The 18,278-nt window shown below is 44.2% G+C and overlaps 1 protein-coding gene across 1 annotated transcript in view; it reads right to left on the bottom strand.

Moving 5' to 3' along the window:
- YWHAG (tyrosine 3-monooxygenase/tryptophan 5-monooxygenase activation protein gamma) overlaps nt 1-14,977 on the bottom strand; it is a 28,678-nt gene extending 13,701 nt beyond the window's left edge. Inside the window, exon 1 of the mRNA XM_055340613.1 lies at nt 14,661-14,977. Coding sequence (XP_055196588.1) covers nt 14,661-14,747 — 87 coding nt within the window. The 5' untranslated portion in view covers nt 14,748-14,977. The remainder of the gene's footprint in view (nt 1-14,660) is intronic.
- Nucleotides 14,978-18,278: the final 3,301 nt, after the last annotated feature.

Here is an 18,278-nt window from a genome sequence, read left to right as displayed (position 1 = left end):
GGCTCCCTGCATGGAGTCCATTTCTCCCTCTGCCTGTGTCTCTGCCCTTCTCTCTCTCTCTCTCTCTCTCTCTCTCTCTCTCTCTCATGAATAAATAAAATCCTTTAATAAATAAATGAATAAATAAATATCCTCCAACGTAGCCCTACCCCTTGAAGATCCAGTATTGCATGGAATCCTTACTTCTCCAGGTTAAGAATGGAAGCACAGGGGCACCTGGGTGGCTTAGTCGGTTAAGCATTCGCCTTTGGCTCAGGTCATGATCTTAAGGTCCTGGGTTTGAGTTCACTGTGTAGGAGTCTGCGTTTCCCTTTCCCTCCCACTTGTTCTCTAATAAATACAAATCTGGAAAAAAAAAAAGGGAATGGCAGCACAATATTCCTCAAAATGGCAAGTTACCACATGACTCAGCAATTCCACTCTTAGGTGAGTATATATGAGAGAAATGAAAACATCATCCACACAAAAACTTATACACAAATGTTCTTAGCAGCATTAGTCAAAACACCCAAGACTGAAAACAATCTAAAGGTCAACTGGTGAGCAGACTAAATTAAATGCATTATTCAAACAATGGAGTATTACTCGGGCATAAAAAGGAATGGAATAAGGACACAGGCTACAACATGGAGGGCAGTGAAAACACGATGCCAAACTAAAGAAGCCCTGGCACAAGAAGACCACACACTACAGGATTCCAGTGACAAGAAATGTCCCAAACAGGCGAATCTACAGAAACACAAAATAGACTGGTGGTTGCTTAGGGCTGGGGGGTTTTGAGAGAGGGCAGGGGAGTAGACAGTGACTGTACCCATGGGTACAGGGTTTCTTTTTCGGGGAGTGACTATTTACTCTAGGATTCAGACACTGGTGCTAGCTAACACAACCCTGAAATGCTAAAAACCCCTGAACCGTACACTTGTAATGGGTGAACTGGTATGTGGATTATATCTCAATAAAGTTGTAAAAATAAAACTGTTGCACTGTACCATAGTCTACATTGCACTTTCACACACTAGCAATTAAACATTAACTCATGTGTGCCTGAGGAGTTCCCAATTCCAAATACTTCATGCTTCATAATACGTGGGCTTATACAAAGACAAGTCACTGTCACAGACCATAAACCTCTAATATTAATTTTGTTATTTCAAATCAACTCCTATGTAGTCTAATGTATGTTAATATTTCTTTTTTTTAATTTTTTAAAATTTATTTATTTATGATAGAGAGAGAGAGAGAGAGAGAGAGAGAGAGAGAGGCAGAGACACAGGCAGAGGGAGAAGCAGGCTCCATGCACCGGGAGCCCGACGTGGGATTCGATCCCGGGTCTCCAGGATTGCGCCCTGGGCCAAAGGCAGGTGCCAAACCGCTGCGCCACCCAGGGATCCCCTCCTATGTAGTCTAATGTATGTTAATATTTCTCATCCCCTCTCCCAAGATGAGAACAAGAGTATTGTGTAATTTTATTGCTCAGGTATACTTAAACAAACGTGAAGAGGGCTACGAAATTTACATTCCCTATCACAGGTATTTCTCATTATAAAGCATCCAATCGTGCCACTATAGGAGGGAAACACGAAGGACAGAAACATACTGAAATTATGCAAGATTACGTATTACTTCCCGAAACACAGACAATCCACACAGATATCAAACCAGAGCTCCTCCCCTCTTGCAGACCCTGAGCAAAGGTTCCCCCTGCCCCACATTGACCTGCACATCTTCTGTGAGAACTGGACCTAAGTCCACCTTCAGAAATTAATTTCATGGTAAAACTCCCTACAACTGTCATGTGCTAGCCTTATGAATTTTATCTCTTGGGGCCACAATCAATTCCTCAAAACAGATGAAGACAGTCCTCCTAACTTTTCGTCTTGTCTACTTACTGTTTATATGATCTGGATATAACTCCCCTCACCATCCTCTCTTCCCACAAACAGGCTCCTCTGTCACTACCCGTAAGCCTGCTGAGAATACAAGACTCAAACTTCAGCCAGGCTACCTCCTGAATGCAGGCAAACAAAGAGCTAATATTTATCATGGCTGCTTTAATCATAGATATGTTTTGGTGAGGGAGGGGAGGCTCTCCCTGCAGAAAATTAAACTAGCTGATGTGTACACAAGTGCTGTATGAACTATGGTACACTGCAGCAGTTTCTTAAAAACAGCTCTACAGAGATTACTGAGCAAAGGCCAGGGATGCTCCTGAACTCTAATATGCACAGAGAGGCCCCCTACAAGAGTGAAGAATAATATGATCCAAATATCAATGGCACCAAGGTAGAAAAATGCTGTACTGGAACACCTGGGTGGCTCAGTGGCTCAGGTCATGATCCCAGAGTCCTGGGATCGAGTCCTGCATCAGGCTCCCTGCATGGAGCCTGCTTCTCCCTCTGCCTGTGTTTCTGCCTCTCTGTGTCTCTCATGAATAAATAAATACATCTTAAAAAAAAAAAAAAAAAGGAAAGAAAAACCCTGTACCCTGTACCAAGTTATCAATACTCAGGTCATGTTACTCTTCCTCAGACTGTATACTTCTGCACTCTCATGCTTGTCCAACCACCTAAGCACACTTCCAGAACCCATAAAGAAAAATTCTCTGTAAATCTTTCAAGTCTTAATTCAAATACTACACACACTTCCTTCCAGAAGCCTTCTGAAAATTTCTCAGGCAACTCTAATCACAGCTTACTCTGTGTATTAATTTTTACCTTGCATCCTTTATACCACTTACTTCTAGTGCCTCATACTGTTAACTATATACCCCTCCTTTCCCCACAAAGACTGAAGTCCTTAGGGACAGGCACACATTGCGTACACCAATGAATCACCATCGTACCAAACAGTCACTTCTAAATGTTTAGGTGACCCGAATCTATCCTAATGTATCAAGCCGATTGTTTGCAAAAGTGGCTCTACTAATTCCTCCCAACCCTGTATAGATCTTTTTCGTTTGCAGTAGGACTTTGTAGCTCCTCCCATGAAGAAATGGAATCTTAGCTCTCCACCCCTACACTCTGCACTTGGTCATGCGACTTGCCTTAGCCAGTGGTCCAGTAGCAAGCCTGAGGCAAGCAGAGGCCTGAAAAGTGCTTGTGAATCAGGAGAGAGCTTGCTGCTAGAAAACTTCCATGGCCACTTTAGTTTGTCCCCCCGCACCCCGCCAAAGATTTTTATTTATTCATGAGAGAGGCAGAAACATAGGCAGATGGAGAAGTAGGCCTGCCACGGGGAGCATGACACAGGACTTGATCCCAGGACTCCAGAATCATGATCTGAGCCAAAGGCAGACACTCAACCACTGAGTCACCCAGGTATCCCTAAACAGCTTCTTATACAAATCCATACTGACTCCCCTTCGTAACAATTTCCTTTTAGGCCTTTTCTTTGCTTCTACAACTTTCCTGGAATCAATGTCCTGTTCATTTTTGTTGGGATTACTCACCTATGTCCAGATCTGTGTCTAGCTCTCTGGTTCTACTTGCATTGTCCAAGGCTATTCCCCTGAATTAATTATAAACAATAGTGTAGCTATCTCACCAAATTTGACAACTTAACCCCCAAACCACACCCTGACCTCCTTGTTCAAAATCATTCACCTTTAAAATCAAACTGTTGGGCAGCCCCGGTAGCACAGCGGTTTAGCGCCGCCAGCAGCCCAGGGTGTAATCCTGGAGACCCGGGATCGAGTCCCATGTCAGGCTCCCTGCATGGAGCCTGCTTCTCCCTCTGCCTGTGTCTCTGCCTCTCTCTCTCTGTCTCATGAATAAACAAATAAAATCTTTAAAAAAATAAAATAAAATAAAACTGTTAGGGGCACCTGGGTGGCTCAGTGGTTGAGCGTCTGCCTTTGGCTCGGGTTGTGATCCTGGGGTCCCTGGATCCAGTCTCATATCAGGCTCCCTGCAGGGAGCCTGCTTCTCCCTCTGCCTATGTCTCTGCCTCTTATGAATAAATAAATCTTAAAAAATAAATAATAAAACAAAACTCTTACAAAACCTCCATCCAATACCAGTCCTCACTCTTACCTACTAGCCCATGCTCCTGAGCCCCATCCCTTCTTTCCTTCCCTTTAGGCTTTATTCCTTTCTTCTAAGATTCACGAATTCAATTATTTATGTATGAATATGAACTTTCCTACTGAGGGGAGAGGAGACAGGGAAGGAGACAGAGACAGACACCAACCTAAGACAAGTCCCTGCACATTAAGGTTTTCCTAACATCAGCAGGGGCCCTTTGCACCTACTGCTTCGCAATACTTGCTTCCTGCCACCTCTTCATGGAGGAGAGTGACCACAAGGAACGAGGTGCCTTTTCTTAGTAAACAACTGGTACTATCATTGCCTCCTCCCTGTGTGCAAACGCAGTGTTTCTTCCCCCTCACTATATGCCCAGCAGTCAATCTCTCCCCTAGATCTTGCCTCCTCCCCTCCTGCTTTTTCCCATTAGCACATCACCCAAGATCAGGATGAAAATGAGTAAGTGGAGGTGAGTGAGTGCCTCAGTGCCTCAGCAGGTTGTCTGCTTCTCCCCTTTCTGCACTTCCCCCTGCTAGTACTCTCTCAAATAAATAAAATCTTTAAGAAAAAGAAAAAAATAAGTGGCTTTTAATCTTATCTTTCTCATTTCCTGCAAAATCAAGCTCCTGAAAATAAGTCTATACTTCTCAGCACTTCCTGAGCTTTCATTCAACTCGCCTTACCACCCCTGCACCTACTTGATAAAGCCATCAACTGTCATTCCCCTTACCCACCCCCAATCGACATTCCCTTACATCTTCAACTTAAATCTCTATTCCTAAAGGAATCCAACACTGCCAACCACTCCCTCTTTCCAGACCAGCTCTTCCCTTTGTTAGCATTCTCTCCTGGTTTCTTGCCTTCCTCACTACCGACTAATAGGCTCAGCCGCCTCATTCTAACTCAAACTCTACTTTCCCTAAGTGACCTTACTATGCCTGGTTTTAGCCGTCACGGATAAACAAGTGTCCCCCACTAGAAAGTCCATTCCATAGGGGCCACGAAGTGGGCCACGGATTCCCCAGCTCTCAGACCAAAGCTCAGTCACTAGTTGGTCCTACAAAAATGTTTATTTGATGAAGAGAGAATATGTAATACAGTGTTTGCCCTGTGTATGGTGCTATTCTAAGTGCCGTGCACATGTTAACTTGTAGCTGCCTCTACTTACATGGCTCCCCAAACTCAGCACAACCACAAAGGAATTCACCGCGTCGGTCATTCTTCCTCCCTCCTCGTCTCCAGCCATCCAATTCCCTCAAACCTGCTCTCACCATCCATCCTCATGTCCAGGTTCTCATCCCTTCAGGCTCCACCTCATAACACTTTAATCCGTCTCCCTCCCTCCACTTCATGGTCCTTCTTTTCTTTAAGATTTTTATTTACTCATGAGAGGCAGACACAGGCAGAGGGAGAAGCAGACTCCATGCAGGGAGCCCGATGTGGGACTCGATCCCAGGTCTCCAGGATCAAGCCCTGGGCTGAAGGCGGCGCTAAACCGCTGAGCCACCACCCGAGCTGCCCTTCACGGTCCTTTTCAATTTCCAAATATTTTCAGGCCAAAAATCAGATTATGATCCTCTTCCGCTTACAATCTTTCCATGACTCTCCATAGTTTAAAAACTCAAGACTTCACGAAGCCCTTTGTTAACTGGCCCCAACTCACCTCTGTGGACTCATTTGCTATTTCCTCAAATACACACTACTGCAGTACGTTCTCCTCCTACACACTCTGGAACTACACAGGTTATTCCCTCTGCCATGACATTCCTTCCTCCATGCTCTCCTCCTTCCAGCCTCACCGAGACCCAGCATTGCTTCTGTACCAAATATCCCAAAGTCCAGTGTGACTTTGATGTCCTGTTACTCTATTACTGTTGTTATAGCCGTTGGAAATTTACCATATTGTTTTCCTTTCCTTAATATTGAATCCCCTTCCAAAATAAGTTTTATGGAATGCCTGAGTGGCTGAGCGGTTGAGCGTCTGCCTTTGGCTCAGGGGGTGATCCCGGAGTTCTGGGACTGAGTCCCGCATTGGGCTTCTGGCATGGAGCCTGCTTCTCCCTCTATGTTTCTGCCTCTCTCGGTGTCTCTCATGAGTAAATAAAATCTTAAGAAAAAATTAATCAAGTTTTCCAGCAGAACCTTCAAATGGCAAAAAAATAAGTAAAATGATAGCTTACCCACCTAAATTACTGTTAACATCATAATTGGGCAGCTGTATACCTGTGAGCATGGATTCAAAGCTAGGCTGTTTGGGCCCAGCCAGCTAAGATATATGCTTACTACCTACTTACCCACCCATCCACCCAAATACCCAGCAACATACAGCCCTTAAAACAAATGATTTTTTAAGAAATGCTTCGCAAGCAACAGAGCCAAACAAAAGCAAAGTTGTTTATTCACATCATCCTCAACCAATAAACTGGGTTTTAGCTCTTCTATCAGATTAGTGATAAAAGCCAGAAGTAACTGAAGAATCTTTCCAAAAACAAAATAAAGGCAGTAAAAGAGGAATCCCAGTCCTGTAATGATATAAGTCTTAACCCACAGACAACACATCATGCATCCTCTGCCCCCTCATGACCCATCCAGGCTTTCATTCCCCTCACGAGAAAAAGCTGATGGTAGGCAGCACTTGCATTTCAAACTGAAGTGAAGTGCCTCTCTTAAAAATCAAGGAAAAAATGAAAATCATCTGCCATGTGAATTAAATGCTTTAAGCAAGAAACTACATTTGAGATTGCCAAATTTGAATGTGGAGAGATCTTGCTGATAACCTGAGCATTTATGGCCAATACAGGGTAGTTTTAGGTCGTTAAGAAGCCATCTTCCGCTAAGATGGTAAATCTGGTAGGAACATAGACACAAGATTGACTGTTATGCTGACAAATGGTGAAGCTGGTTGTATGAAGACATATCCTACTGTTCGTCTCTAGAAATGTTTGAAATTTTTCATATTAGTTTTAAGTAATCTACACCCAACGTGGGGCTTGAACTCATGACCTGATAAGAGATTCCCCCACGTTCTAGCGATTGAGCCAGGGAGGCCCTCAGTGTTTTCTTTTTAAAGGCAATCATTCCAACCACAAGAAAGCAACAAAAGGGAGATTTGCTGCTAGCAGTGAAGTTCTTACCTGCTTGACTTCATTTTTCTTCATGTAGTAAAAGTGGAATAGGTTATCCTTGAATTTAGAAGCGTGTTATACCTACTTGATTACATTTTCCACTACTTTTAAGAAAACTCAGTACCCACTGTGATTTCAAGAACCTTAAAAATTATGCTTAGCTCTTCCTTTCAAAAATTCCACTTCTGGGGATGCCTGAGTGTCTCAGCGGTTGAGCGTCTGCCTTTGGCTCAGGGTGTGATCCTGGGATCCAGGATAGAGTCCCACATTGGGCTCCCTGCATGATGCCTGCTTCTCCCTCTGCCTATGTCACTTCCTCTGTGTCTTTCGTGAATAAATAAAATCTTAAAAAAAAAATTCCACTTTTGGGTCTCTGTCCTAATATATAAACTATGTTGGAGGGTACCTGGGTGGCTCAGTGGGTTAAACATCAGCCTTCATCAGGTAAGGAATCCCACATCAGGCTCCTTACTCAGCAGGGAGCCTACCTCTCCCTCTCCCCCTGCCTGCAGCTCCCCCTGCTTGTGCTGTCAAATAAATAAGTAAAATCTTAAAAAAAATATGTTGGAAGCTTTATCCATAAAGATATTTATAGCAACATTACTTATAAATTCGGAAAGAACACAAACGTTAAATACAATTATGAAAAAATTAAATTATGACACACCCACAGAACTGTTAAGCCATTGAACATAATAACAGGAAAAAAAAAGATCCTTGAAAAAACGTCAAGGGAGAAGGCAAGGTACAAAAGCAAGCCTAAACACTACAGAAAAATACACGAGGGAAATAGACCTGCATGGGGAATAATTATGGTGATACCTGCCATTTTTTCCCAAATCTCCAAGCATCCAAAAGGCCAGACATGTTTGTTATCAGTAATCAGTCCCATTGATGACAGCCTTCCAAAGACCAGACTCCCTTAGAAAATAAAGCATCCCAAAATTCAAAATATTCTAGAATATTCTAAAAAAGGAAAAAGAAAAATAAGAGTGCCTGGCTGGCTCAGTCAGTAGAGCATGACTCTTGATCTCGACATTTTAAGTTCAAGCCTCACATTGAGTGTAGAGATAACTTTAAAATTTTTTTTAAAAAAAACAATATTTTGGGCAGCCTAGGTGGCTCAGTGGTTTAGCACCGCCTTTGGCCCAGGGTGTGATCCTGGAGACCCAGGATGGAGTCCCATGCCAGGTTGCCTGCATGGAGCCTGCTTCTCCCTCTGCCTTGGTCTGTTCCTCTCTCTCTCTCTCTCTCTGTCTCCCATGAATAAATAAATAAAATCTCTTAAAAAAGTAAAATAATAAAAACTATTTTTTCTGCGCTCCCACTAGCTTTTCCTTGCCTCAAGATGGTTGTTAAGCCTCTTATTCTCTCCTTGCACTTCTACTAGATTGGGTCATTTTCAACTTAATATAAAAAATTTAGTGCCTCTATTAGAGATGTAGTTTAAAAGACTCGATATAGGTCACATGTGAAGAATGGAGGGAGTATCATTTGAAAATAGCATCTATCCACCAGTCTACCCATATCAGGCAGGCCCTCACATAAAACTGTGCTGGCAGGAGTATGAGATTGGGATTATCTGCATGGCTATTGGCTACTATATCCATGTGGGGCCACCAGGGCAGAGACCTACTCACTTAATTCAGTCAAAAAAAAAAAAAAAAGTTTAAGCTTATTTCCACATCCTTAAAGTACTGGCACCAGAAACCACTTCCCAGATCCAGGTTATTTAAATATGATAGGCTCGGGATCCCTGGGTGGCGCAGCGGTTTGGCGCCTGCCTTTGGCCCAGGGTGCGATCCTGGAGACCCGGGATCGAATCCCACGTCGGGCTCCCGGTGCATGGAGCCTGCTTCTCCCTCTGCCTGTGTCTCTGCCTCTCTCTCTATCATAAATAAATAAAAATTTTAAAAAAAATAAATATGATAGGCTCAAGTGTTGTGTTAATAATTCCTTTCAAAAAGCTCAAGAAAAAAAAAAAAGCTCAAGAAATTTAGGGGCAGCCCGGGTGGCTCAGCGGTTTAGCGCCACCTTTGGCTCAGGGCTCAGGATGTGATCCTGGAGACCTGGTCAGGCTCCCTGTATGGAGCCTGCTCCTCCCTCTGCCTGTGTCTACCTCTCTGCCTCTCTCATTAATAATTAAGATCTTTAAAAGAAAGGAGACAAAAAAAAAAAAAAAGCCCTCACGAAATTTAAATGATCTCCTCAAAACAAACCTGCATTTTTAAAAGCCCTCCTCTTGTTACCCTCTTACCCTTCCTTCTCTCCGCCACTGCAGCTGCTCTGCACTTTCTGCTGTGGGGGAGGGAGGCTAAGGGATTCCTCTTGAGCTGTCATTACTTGTGCAGCTGCCCACTGCTGTCACTGTCCTATTCCCAGCTCTGACGCCCCTGTCCTAGTAACAGAATTAAAAGGAAAAAGCTGACCTTACACCTGGGTCCTATTCAGTTTGGTTATCTCCCCCCCGAAAGTAAGATCTTGCTCCAAAGATTAAGAGGATGAGACCGAGGAGTTTATCTGGAAATTTACTTTCTAAATCTCATGTTAAACGATCTACATATGTGAGAACACTCTCATTCCCTTTTACCTACTTGCAACCCAGCTATGCAGCACAGTATTCAACTCAGGTAAAGAAAAATCTCCCTCTATAGGACACAACTTTATAGGTGAAATGCTTGAACTTCACTAGTTTAGAAAGGAAGAAAAAAAAAAGAAGCCATGCAAAGTCCTTAAGACTTATTTTTATTGTTGCTGTAAAATCACGGAATCAAACCAATTCTTTAACCATTTATCTTAAAATTAAAGCTCTCTTGGGAACGTCTATTGATCACTTTTCATGGAACTGGTTTAAATGAGTAAAATCAAAATTCAAGGATCTCTGTGTGATGATATGGTGGTAATGAACCAAAATCATATTTGATACCTAAAAAGGAATTTCAGGAAGACAACAGGAAAATGATTATGAAAGGAAAGGTAGCTGATACTGGTAGCCTTTACAACCTACAAAGACAAGCTGAGCCTCCCATGATTACAGTCGTAAATATATGCTCAAACGCTAAAAAAACAGAACTTAGAAAATAAGGACAAAAGAGGGGCGCCTGGCTCATTCAATAAGACACGCAACTCTTGATCTTGGGGGCATGAGTTCAAGCCCCATGCTAGGCAGAGTTTAATTAAAAAAGACAAAAAACTGGTTTATGTGTGTTTTCCCCTTTGACTAGTAAACCTATAAAGTGCTCTGTGCTTTTCTTCCACATCCCATGGAATCTGAGAGCAATACAGTAATAACCAGATGCCTTGCGCCAGGTAAGAAGAGTGAAGGCTGGTGATAATGGCAGTAAGAAGCTCTTGGAAGCCTCAGAAGCCCCCAATGTTGTATATAACATCATACACAGGGTATTCCCATCAGTTTAGCATCCCGTTCTTGAACAGCTCACCCTCTCCATGCTGTACAGTGTTCATTAGGGAACCGCTGCCACAGCAGGGAAAGCATTTATAACGAAGTCAGCATTGGGATGGAAAATGAGTCATAGTAATAACCCAGCAAAATTTCCATAATCTCCAATAGTTAATAGTTTGTTCTGATTTCAGGTAAATTCTTATTTGGGGGAACATCATACGGTTCTTAAGCTCTGTTAACTTCTTAAAGGGAAATATAAACCTAGCTAAAATAAGTCTTTTTTCAATTTATGCTGAAAAGGTTCAGATGTCAGAAAACAAAGACAAAAGGATGCCAATTATCATTGGCTGTGAGCTACTGTGATTACTTCACTATTGACACATTCCTGAATCAGTAGTCTTGAAATCCAGCCAGCTACAGCCAAACCATCATCCCTTTTTAGAAATATCATTTTCTCATTTTTTTAACTAGAGATAATGGTTGCACAACATTGTGAACGTGCTAAATTTTACTGAATTGTACACTTGAAAACAATTAGTTTGATACTATGTGACTCTTACCTTGATAAAAACAAAATCATTTTCTCTGCTTTTTAATAATTTAGAATTTGGCTTAATAAGGCTTCCCGCAGGTGCTAGGGAATGAAATTCTCCCTGTGGTCTGCTGTTAACCCAAAGCTCTGTAACAAGGATACACATTTAGCAGTACCTTTTTTATCTTGATACAATTCAAAAGACAGTTTTTTTTTTATTAGAAAAAGCAATTGGCATTGCAGTTATTGCAAAGACTACTACATAAAAAGCCAACTGTTATCTGTATTCTTTCCACCCCAAAGAACAGAACAATTGAAACCACATGGCTTAGAATAATGGCTGGCAGAATTCCACCTCTGAAGTCTGCAGAGGTGTCACTACTCCATTAGCGATAATGGCTATTGATCTAGCCTCCTGGAAGGGCTAGGATGAAAAACAGAGTATTTAAGACATTAAGAATTGTAGACCATATGGATTCCAATAAGACTCTTCTATATAATTAAGGTAGCCTTTTCCAACCAGTGCCCCCCAATCCAGTCACTTCAACAAGATGAGTAGCCCAGAGATCTTTCCTCCCTCCTGAGGCAAGTACCAGTAGCCTATTTAGAATATTAACTTCTGGAGAGGCTATTAGAACCCAAAGAACAAGACAAAACTGTCTAACAAGAAACATCTAGGTGTTCCCTTAAATGGCAGACTACAGGTTTCTCTTAAAAAACTAAACAACTGAGGTGCATAACTGGTTCAGCTGGAAGAACATGTGACTCTTGGTCTCCAGGTCGTTAGTTCAAGCCCCAAACTGGGTATAGAGATTACTAAAAAAAAAAAAAAATATTAAAAAATTAGCTTAAAACAAAACGCCAGTAAACTTCCCCTTTTCTTCTTCATAACACTGCAAACTGTTCCCATCCTCGGTCACCCACACACAACTACCACTCTGCACAGGTACCAAAAGTATTATTACTAAGATAATTTCATTAAGTGCAAATTTAATCCCCCTGTCATCAGAATGACTTCAGCCTTAGAAGAGTGCTCCTTGGGTGACAGGACCCAGTAATTTCTTTGTATCTTCCTGTATTTTCCCAATTCTCCAAAGATGAGATGACTTTTATAAACGGGGCAAGAAACAAAGTTTTCTACATAGTTACTATTTTTGAGCACCTACTACATCCCTTACTTAATCTTCACAAGTATTTCAAGTAGATATTGACCTATTTTACAGATGAGGAAAATGAGGGTCAGGGATAAGCATACCTCCTCAGTCACAGTAAACAGGTTTGAAAAAAGATCTCCTTTATTTTACACTGTTCTTTCCTCCATACTCTGACAAGAAGCAGAAGCATAAATATGTGAAAAAAGAACTTTTCCAAGTCTCAATGTAAACGAATCTTCACTCGTTAACATTACTGAAAATGACCCAGTAGGAAATCATAATTTTTAAAGGTTTTTATTATGACCTGCCAAGTTAAAAATCTGCAATAAACCCAAGTATAGAGCAGCCTACCCAGCACTATGATCAGAAAACATATTGTTTAGAATTTCTATTTTTATTCCATTATTGTCCAATTTTAACAGAGACACGTTTTAAAATACAAATATGCTTTTGTGAGTAAACTAGAAACTGGAAAATGAATAGGCATTATCTAGAGGTCACTGATTTTCATGCCTAAAGGTAAATGAAATTCTTATTTTTTGGACCAACTCTTATCTGGTGGATACGGTGAAACGCTCAATTCCACCTGCTTATCTGCTAATTTCTGCATTACCTTGGACAAATGCCATTTGCATACTCCCTACCAGCCCTTAGGTGCATTGCAGCCTCTGTGTCATTGTGTGTGACATCACTGGGTTGCTATGGATATAGGTGCGAGGTCACTCACTTTCCTGTGAAACTAGAAACATGGAAAAATTAGAAGCGTCTAAATAGCATGAACTAAACATATTTATAATACTGCTATCTCTTAAAAGTACAACTTATCATTTGAGCTTTAAAATGTTTTAAATTTTAAATCTGTGGCAATACATTATAATACAGCAATACTCCCAATTTCAGAATCAAGCCTCTTCCTAAATAATAAAAATCTTTTTTGTTAAGGTAGCTGGCTTAAATAAAGCATCAGCATTGTTATGTATTTTTTATGAAATAGCAAAGTTATTCAAGAATTAATCTGTGATACCTACATTGCTTCATTATAAAGATTTAACATGCAAGAAGATACACTCCTGAATCCACTTCACACTGGAGATGCATTTTCTAAATCTTTGTTACATAATGCAGAAGTTAAATGTTAAGGTAGTGAGAGACTTAAATCATTCATTAGATAATTTATATGTTTCATTTAATAATACTCAATATTTGCCCCCTCCTCTAATATCAAACTCCTCGATAGCCCATTAGATAAATGTACTGTTACTGACAAAATGGTGCAATACAGGCAGGAATCTGCATCCCAGACAAAAATGCGACAACTGGCGATCAGCATTCTCTTTTCATCAGCATGAGGATGCACTAGTTTTTATTTTAAAAAGCCTCACACTTATCTAAAACAAATTATTAAAAGACTTTTTCTCCTTTAAAATAACTCCTCCCAGCCTCCACCCAGTCTAGGCTCTCTGCAATATGACAAATGCAGAATCTTCTAGAATGACTTGATACTGCCTCCCACCACTGCTTTGTTTGCAATATCAGATCAGAAAGAATATTTTTTCAACTTATAGGAATTTCAACAGATGTGTGCCAATATTCAAAGAAACAGCATGTGTCACAAATTGTACCAGTCAGCTAAATGTATAACCTTTATTTTAAAGACAATACCTACCCTTTTTAATACAAAAAGCATCAGGAAAAAATGGAGAGGACATGTTGAGAACAATCAATGAAAATGCCAGCAAGACATACATTCCCCTTACCTAAAAGCAAGAAGACTTGCTTTGGGGTATGGAGAAAGAGGAGCCTTTTGTTAAGAAAAACGTGAGAGCAGCAAGGAGGTTTCGGTTTTGCTCCATTGAGCCCAGGGTTTCAGGAGAGCCTACATTTTTCCTGGTTAGGTTCTAAAGGATCCATCAGGAGAGGCAGTGGGGAAGATTTGGGGGGCGGGGGGGGGGGGGAAGTATTAGAAAACCAGGAGACCTGATAAGTGAATGGGAAAGGCGCCGCCCAGACACCAGGGAGAGAAAGAGGAACCGCATCCATGCGGTCCCCCGCCCCCACGCCCAGGCTGGGAGGAGGGGAAGTGGGGCACAAAGGATGTTCACGGCCCCCGCTCAGGTCCCCAGCGGACCCGGAGACTCGGGGCCAGAGCCCCCACTCCCGAGACCAGCCCTGCAGGATCCCGCCCCAGCCCGAGCCCGGGGAGGGTCGAGGCAGCGCCGCCGGCCCTGGGGGAGCTCGGGGAGAGTCCGCGTCACAGCCCGGGTCCCTTTCGCTGTCGGGGCCCTCCCCAGCTCCCCGCCGGGGGCGGGGAGGGGCGGCCAACGCCGCAGTCGCGACTGGCGACTAGTCCCCGGGCCGTCCACGCGAAGGCCCGCGTCTGCGAAGGGGCTGGGGCGAGGCGGGGGGAGGGGAGGAGAGACTCACGTTCTTCATGGCCGCGGCCATGTCGTCGTAGCGCTCCGCCTGCTCGGCCAGCCGGGCTTTCTGCACCAGTTGCTCGCGGTCCACCATCTTCGCGGGCTGTAGGTCGGGCCGGGTGAGGAGACCGGGGCGGCCTGAAGGGCTCGGAGGGCGGCTGCGGCGCGGCTGGAGCCCGTGTGCCGGAGGGACCGACCCACGGAGCGAGCAGCTGAGGTGGCGGTGGCGGCGGCGGCGGCGGCGGCACGGAGGATGCGGACACAGCTGCGACCGCGGGACCGGGCGCGAGGCGGCTGCGGCTGCTGTGCGTGTCGCGGGCGGACAACCCCCTGCGGCCCCGCCCACGCCGCGTGACGCAACATGCCCCGCCCGCCCGCCCGCGCACCCCGCCCCGGCCCCGCCCCGGCCCTTCCGCTTCTCGGGCTTCCCCTCCCCAACGCGGCTCGCCGCAGCTTTCTGGGCGTCTCCCTCCTTCCCGTTGCCTCCTGCCAGTGCTCCCCGTTCTTCCCTTCACCCCGCTTCCTGCGCCCCAGCTTCTCCAGACTATCCCTCCACCGCCCCCCTCGCATCTCCGCCCTGTCAGCCCCTCCACCACGTGGGCCCCTGGGAGTTGTAGTTTATCCAGCAGGGGAGTGATACGTTGGAGAGATCAAGGACAAAGGGGCAGTCAGGACTACATCTCCCAGTGGTCTTAGCGCATGAGCTGTGGAGAAGGGGAGGGTTCTAATTCCGCGGCCACTGGGGACCCCTGGCGGGGACTGAGGCTGCATCAGTCCAAGCGAGTGCTGATTCACGGCCCCGCCCCATATTCTCTGGGAAATTACGAGGGGAGGGGGCCTCAGGACCTCAGCCCTGGCCCCTACCTGTCAGGGAGATAAAGCAGCACCTGGCCAAGGAGGGACAGGGGAGACACAAACTTGCCAGGGTAGTGCCCGCCCGCAGGATGGATTGAATTAAGGAGCTTAATATGGGGAGCTAAACTGTCACCCTCCCCCACAAGGTTCTATTTCCTAGTACCCAGTTTGAGGTTCTTGGACCCAAAGAGGTGAAAACATGAATACTGGCCCGGCATACGAGTTAATTTACAGAAAGGATGCAGCTGTCTGCAGGCTGATCCCTGGGGAGCTCCTTTTTCCTCTCCAGGGTGGAGTGTCAAAGATTCAATTCTGTTGCCAAGAGCCTACTGTATGCTGAACATGAGGTTGTATCACTGAGGGTTGACTAACCCTTTTCTCCCCATCTAGGACACACACACTGAGGTCAGGCTGACAAATTCTTGCTCATGTGCTTCTCTTCTTGCACATTCCATGTAGCTCACACGCCCATAGTTTTGATTGTATATTTTATTTGCTTAATTTTTTTTCAGCAATTATCTGTTGAGCACCTACTGTGTTCCAAGCACTGTTCTAAGCAATGGGGGAGAGCAAGGAACAAAATAAAAAAATCCCTACCCCCCAAAATAGGTAAGATAAAGATAAATATATGGAGTATGTTAGGAAGTGATAAGGAGTTAAAAAAAAATACAGGATAAGAAGTGTTGTGTTGTGAGAATCTAGAACGAAGGAGTCTCTGTGGGAATATTCCAGGCTCTGTGCTAGATGGTAGAAGAACAGGGCATGGAACCCTGCCCTCAAGGAATTTATTTATTTATTTATTTATTTATTTATGATTTATTTATTTATTTATTCGTGATAGACAGAGAGAGAGAGAGAGGCAGAGACACAGGAGGAGGGAGAAGCAGGCTCCATGCCGGGAGCCCAACGTGGGACTCGATCCCGAGACTCCAGGACCGGGCCCTGGGCCAAAGGCAGGCGCTAAACCGCTGAGCCACCCAGGGATCCCCCTTCAAGGAATTTAGAATGTTTTAAGTAATGTTAAATTTTGTTAATTCTTTCAGGCTAGATAGAAAGAGGTTCTGAAAAGCTTCTCTGGGAAGGTTGGTTACAATTCCAACCCAGCTCTTAAAGGATGTGTAGCTTTTTTTTTTTTTTTTTTTTGGATGTGTAGCATTTAAGAGCATGAACAGGGCACAGGCCCAGAATTCGGAAGGTAGGTTTCTCCCTGATATAGTTATCCTCAGGCAAAGAATTCAGAGTCTTTGTTGTCTTAAATGATGGGTAGTGGGATTGCGGAGGGAGCCAGGAGCCAGAACAGGAGGACCCCTGAATGACAGTTAAGGGAGTGAAGTCTTTCTCCTAGAATAAATAGGAAGCCCGAGGAGAGATTGTTATGAGGGCAGAAAATGATGAGATTTGTATTTTGTTGGCATCATCACGGCCTCCTTGGAGCTTAGCACAGTGCCAGGCACACAGTAAATCTGTAGAACATACCAAATAAAGAAATGGATTATTGAATTCATGCACATATAGGGAGACTGCTCTGGCAGAGGTGGAGGAGATAGACTTAGTGAGGAGAGGGTCTAGGGAGGAAATAGCTCTTTCTACCATGGACATGGGATCTAGACCCTCTTCTCTTACCACAAAACCCGGCAAAATGCAATCCTGCTTGTGAATAAACCCTCCCACTTCCTTCTGTCTCTTACATGAGTGTTCGCCAAGTCATTCCTCTTCCTTTCTCTTCCTCCCTGCATGCAGGCCAGGCCTGAACAATTCCGGCCTGGGTGTCACAGGTCCGTGGCAATGAGCCCTCATAGCCAACCCTCCTTGTCCTCCTGTGCATTGAATGTGTCAATGATTCGGGCCCCAGATGCAAAATCTTGGAAACTTCCTGAGACATTTCAGGCTGCCTCTCTGACCTCTCCACCTGAGTTCCTTCCTCCACCAGTCCAATGTGCATTAAAATAATAATAATAATTTTAAAAATCCAGGCCAAATCTGTTTGGGAAAAGTAAAGCAGATACAAAGAAAAGGATGTTGCAAAGGCAAAGAGGAATGACATCTGCAGTCTCCACATCAAAGCTTCCCTCCAGTGGTGCAGGGGAGATCTGGCCCTGCCCTCCTTTCTGTTTTGATTTTTTTAAGACTCTAAGCTTAAAGCTGCAGCAGCCCAGCAGCCCCTGGCTGTTTAGAGGGCAGCTTCAGAGGTGCGGCGTTGTTATACAGAGCAAATGGCTTAATATTCTGGCTTCTTTCTCCATTGCGTGGTACTGTTGAAAAAGTAGGGAGGAGCAGGGAGCAGGGAGGTGGAAAATTAACATTCTGGCTTCTGCCTGGCCCCCAGCTCTGTGTGCAAAGCTTGTCCCTTCTCAGGGTTTTAATTTCCCCAACTTTGAAGTGAGAAATCAAACAAAATAAGCACCATGTCCTCCCTCCCCCCCAGCTGTGACAACTCATAGTTCTAGATTCAGCATGTTCCTCTCCTTTAGCGGTGAAAACAGAGAATCTGTACCTGCAGAACTGGGAGATGATTCAGTCCCAAGAGTTGAGAGGCTCAGAATCACCCCTGTTTTTGAGACCAGGAAGCCGAGACACAGTGAGACGGTGTGACCAGCCAAAGTTCACACACCAGTGACTAAGAGCCCTGAATTCAAACCTGGGCAGATCTTCCAGACTCCCAACAGCAAGGGCACCCTTCTCTACCCAGGCTGTCAGGATCTACACTTTGGCATCTGCTTGGGAAAAGGGACCCTTGCCTCTGATGATGGGCCTGATACAAGGGCACTGG

The sequence above is a fragment of the Nyctereutes procyonoides genome, unplaced genomic scaffold (genome assembly GCF_905146905.1).
Source record: "Nyctereutes procyonoides isolate TBG_1078 unplaced genomic scaffold, NYPRO_anot_genome, whole genome shotgun sequence".
Classification (NCBI taxonomy): Eukaryota; Metazoa; Chordata; class Mammalia; order Carnivora; family Canidae; genus Nyctereutes; species Nyctereutes procyonoides.
Note: the sequence above shows the minus strand (reverse complement) of the source record. Positions and strands in the feature narration are given on the sequence as shown.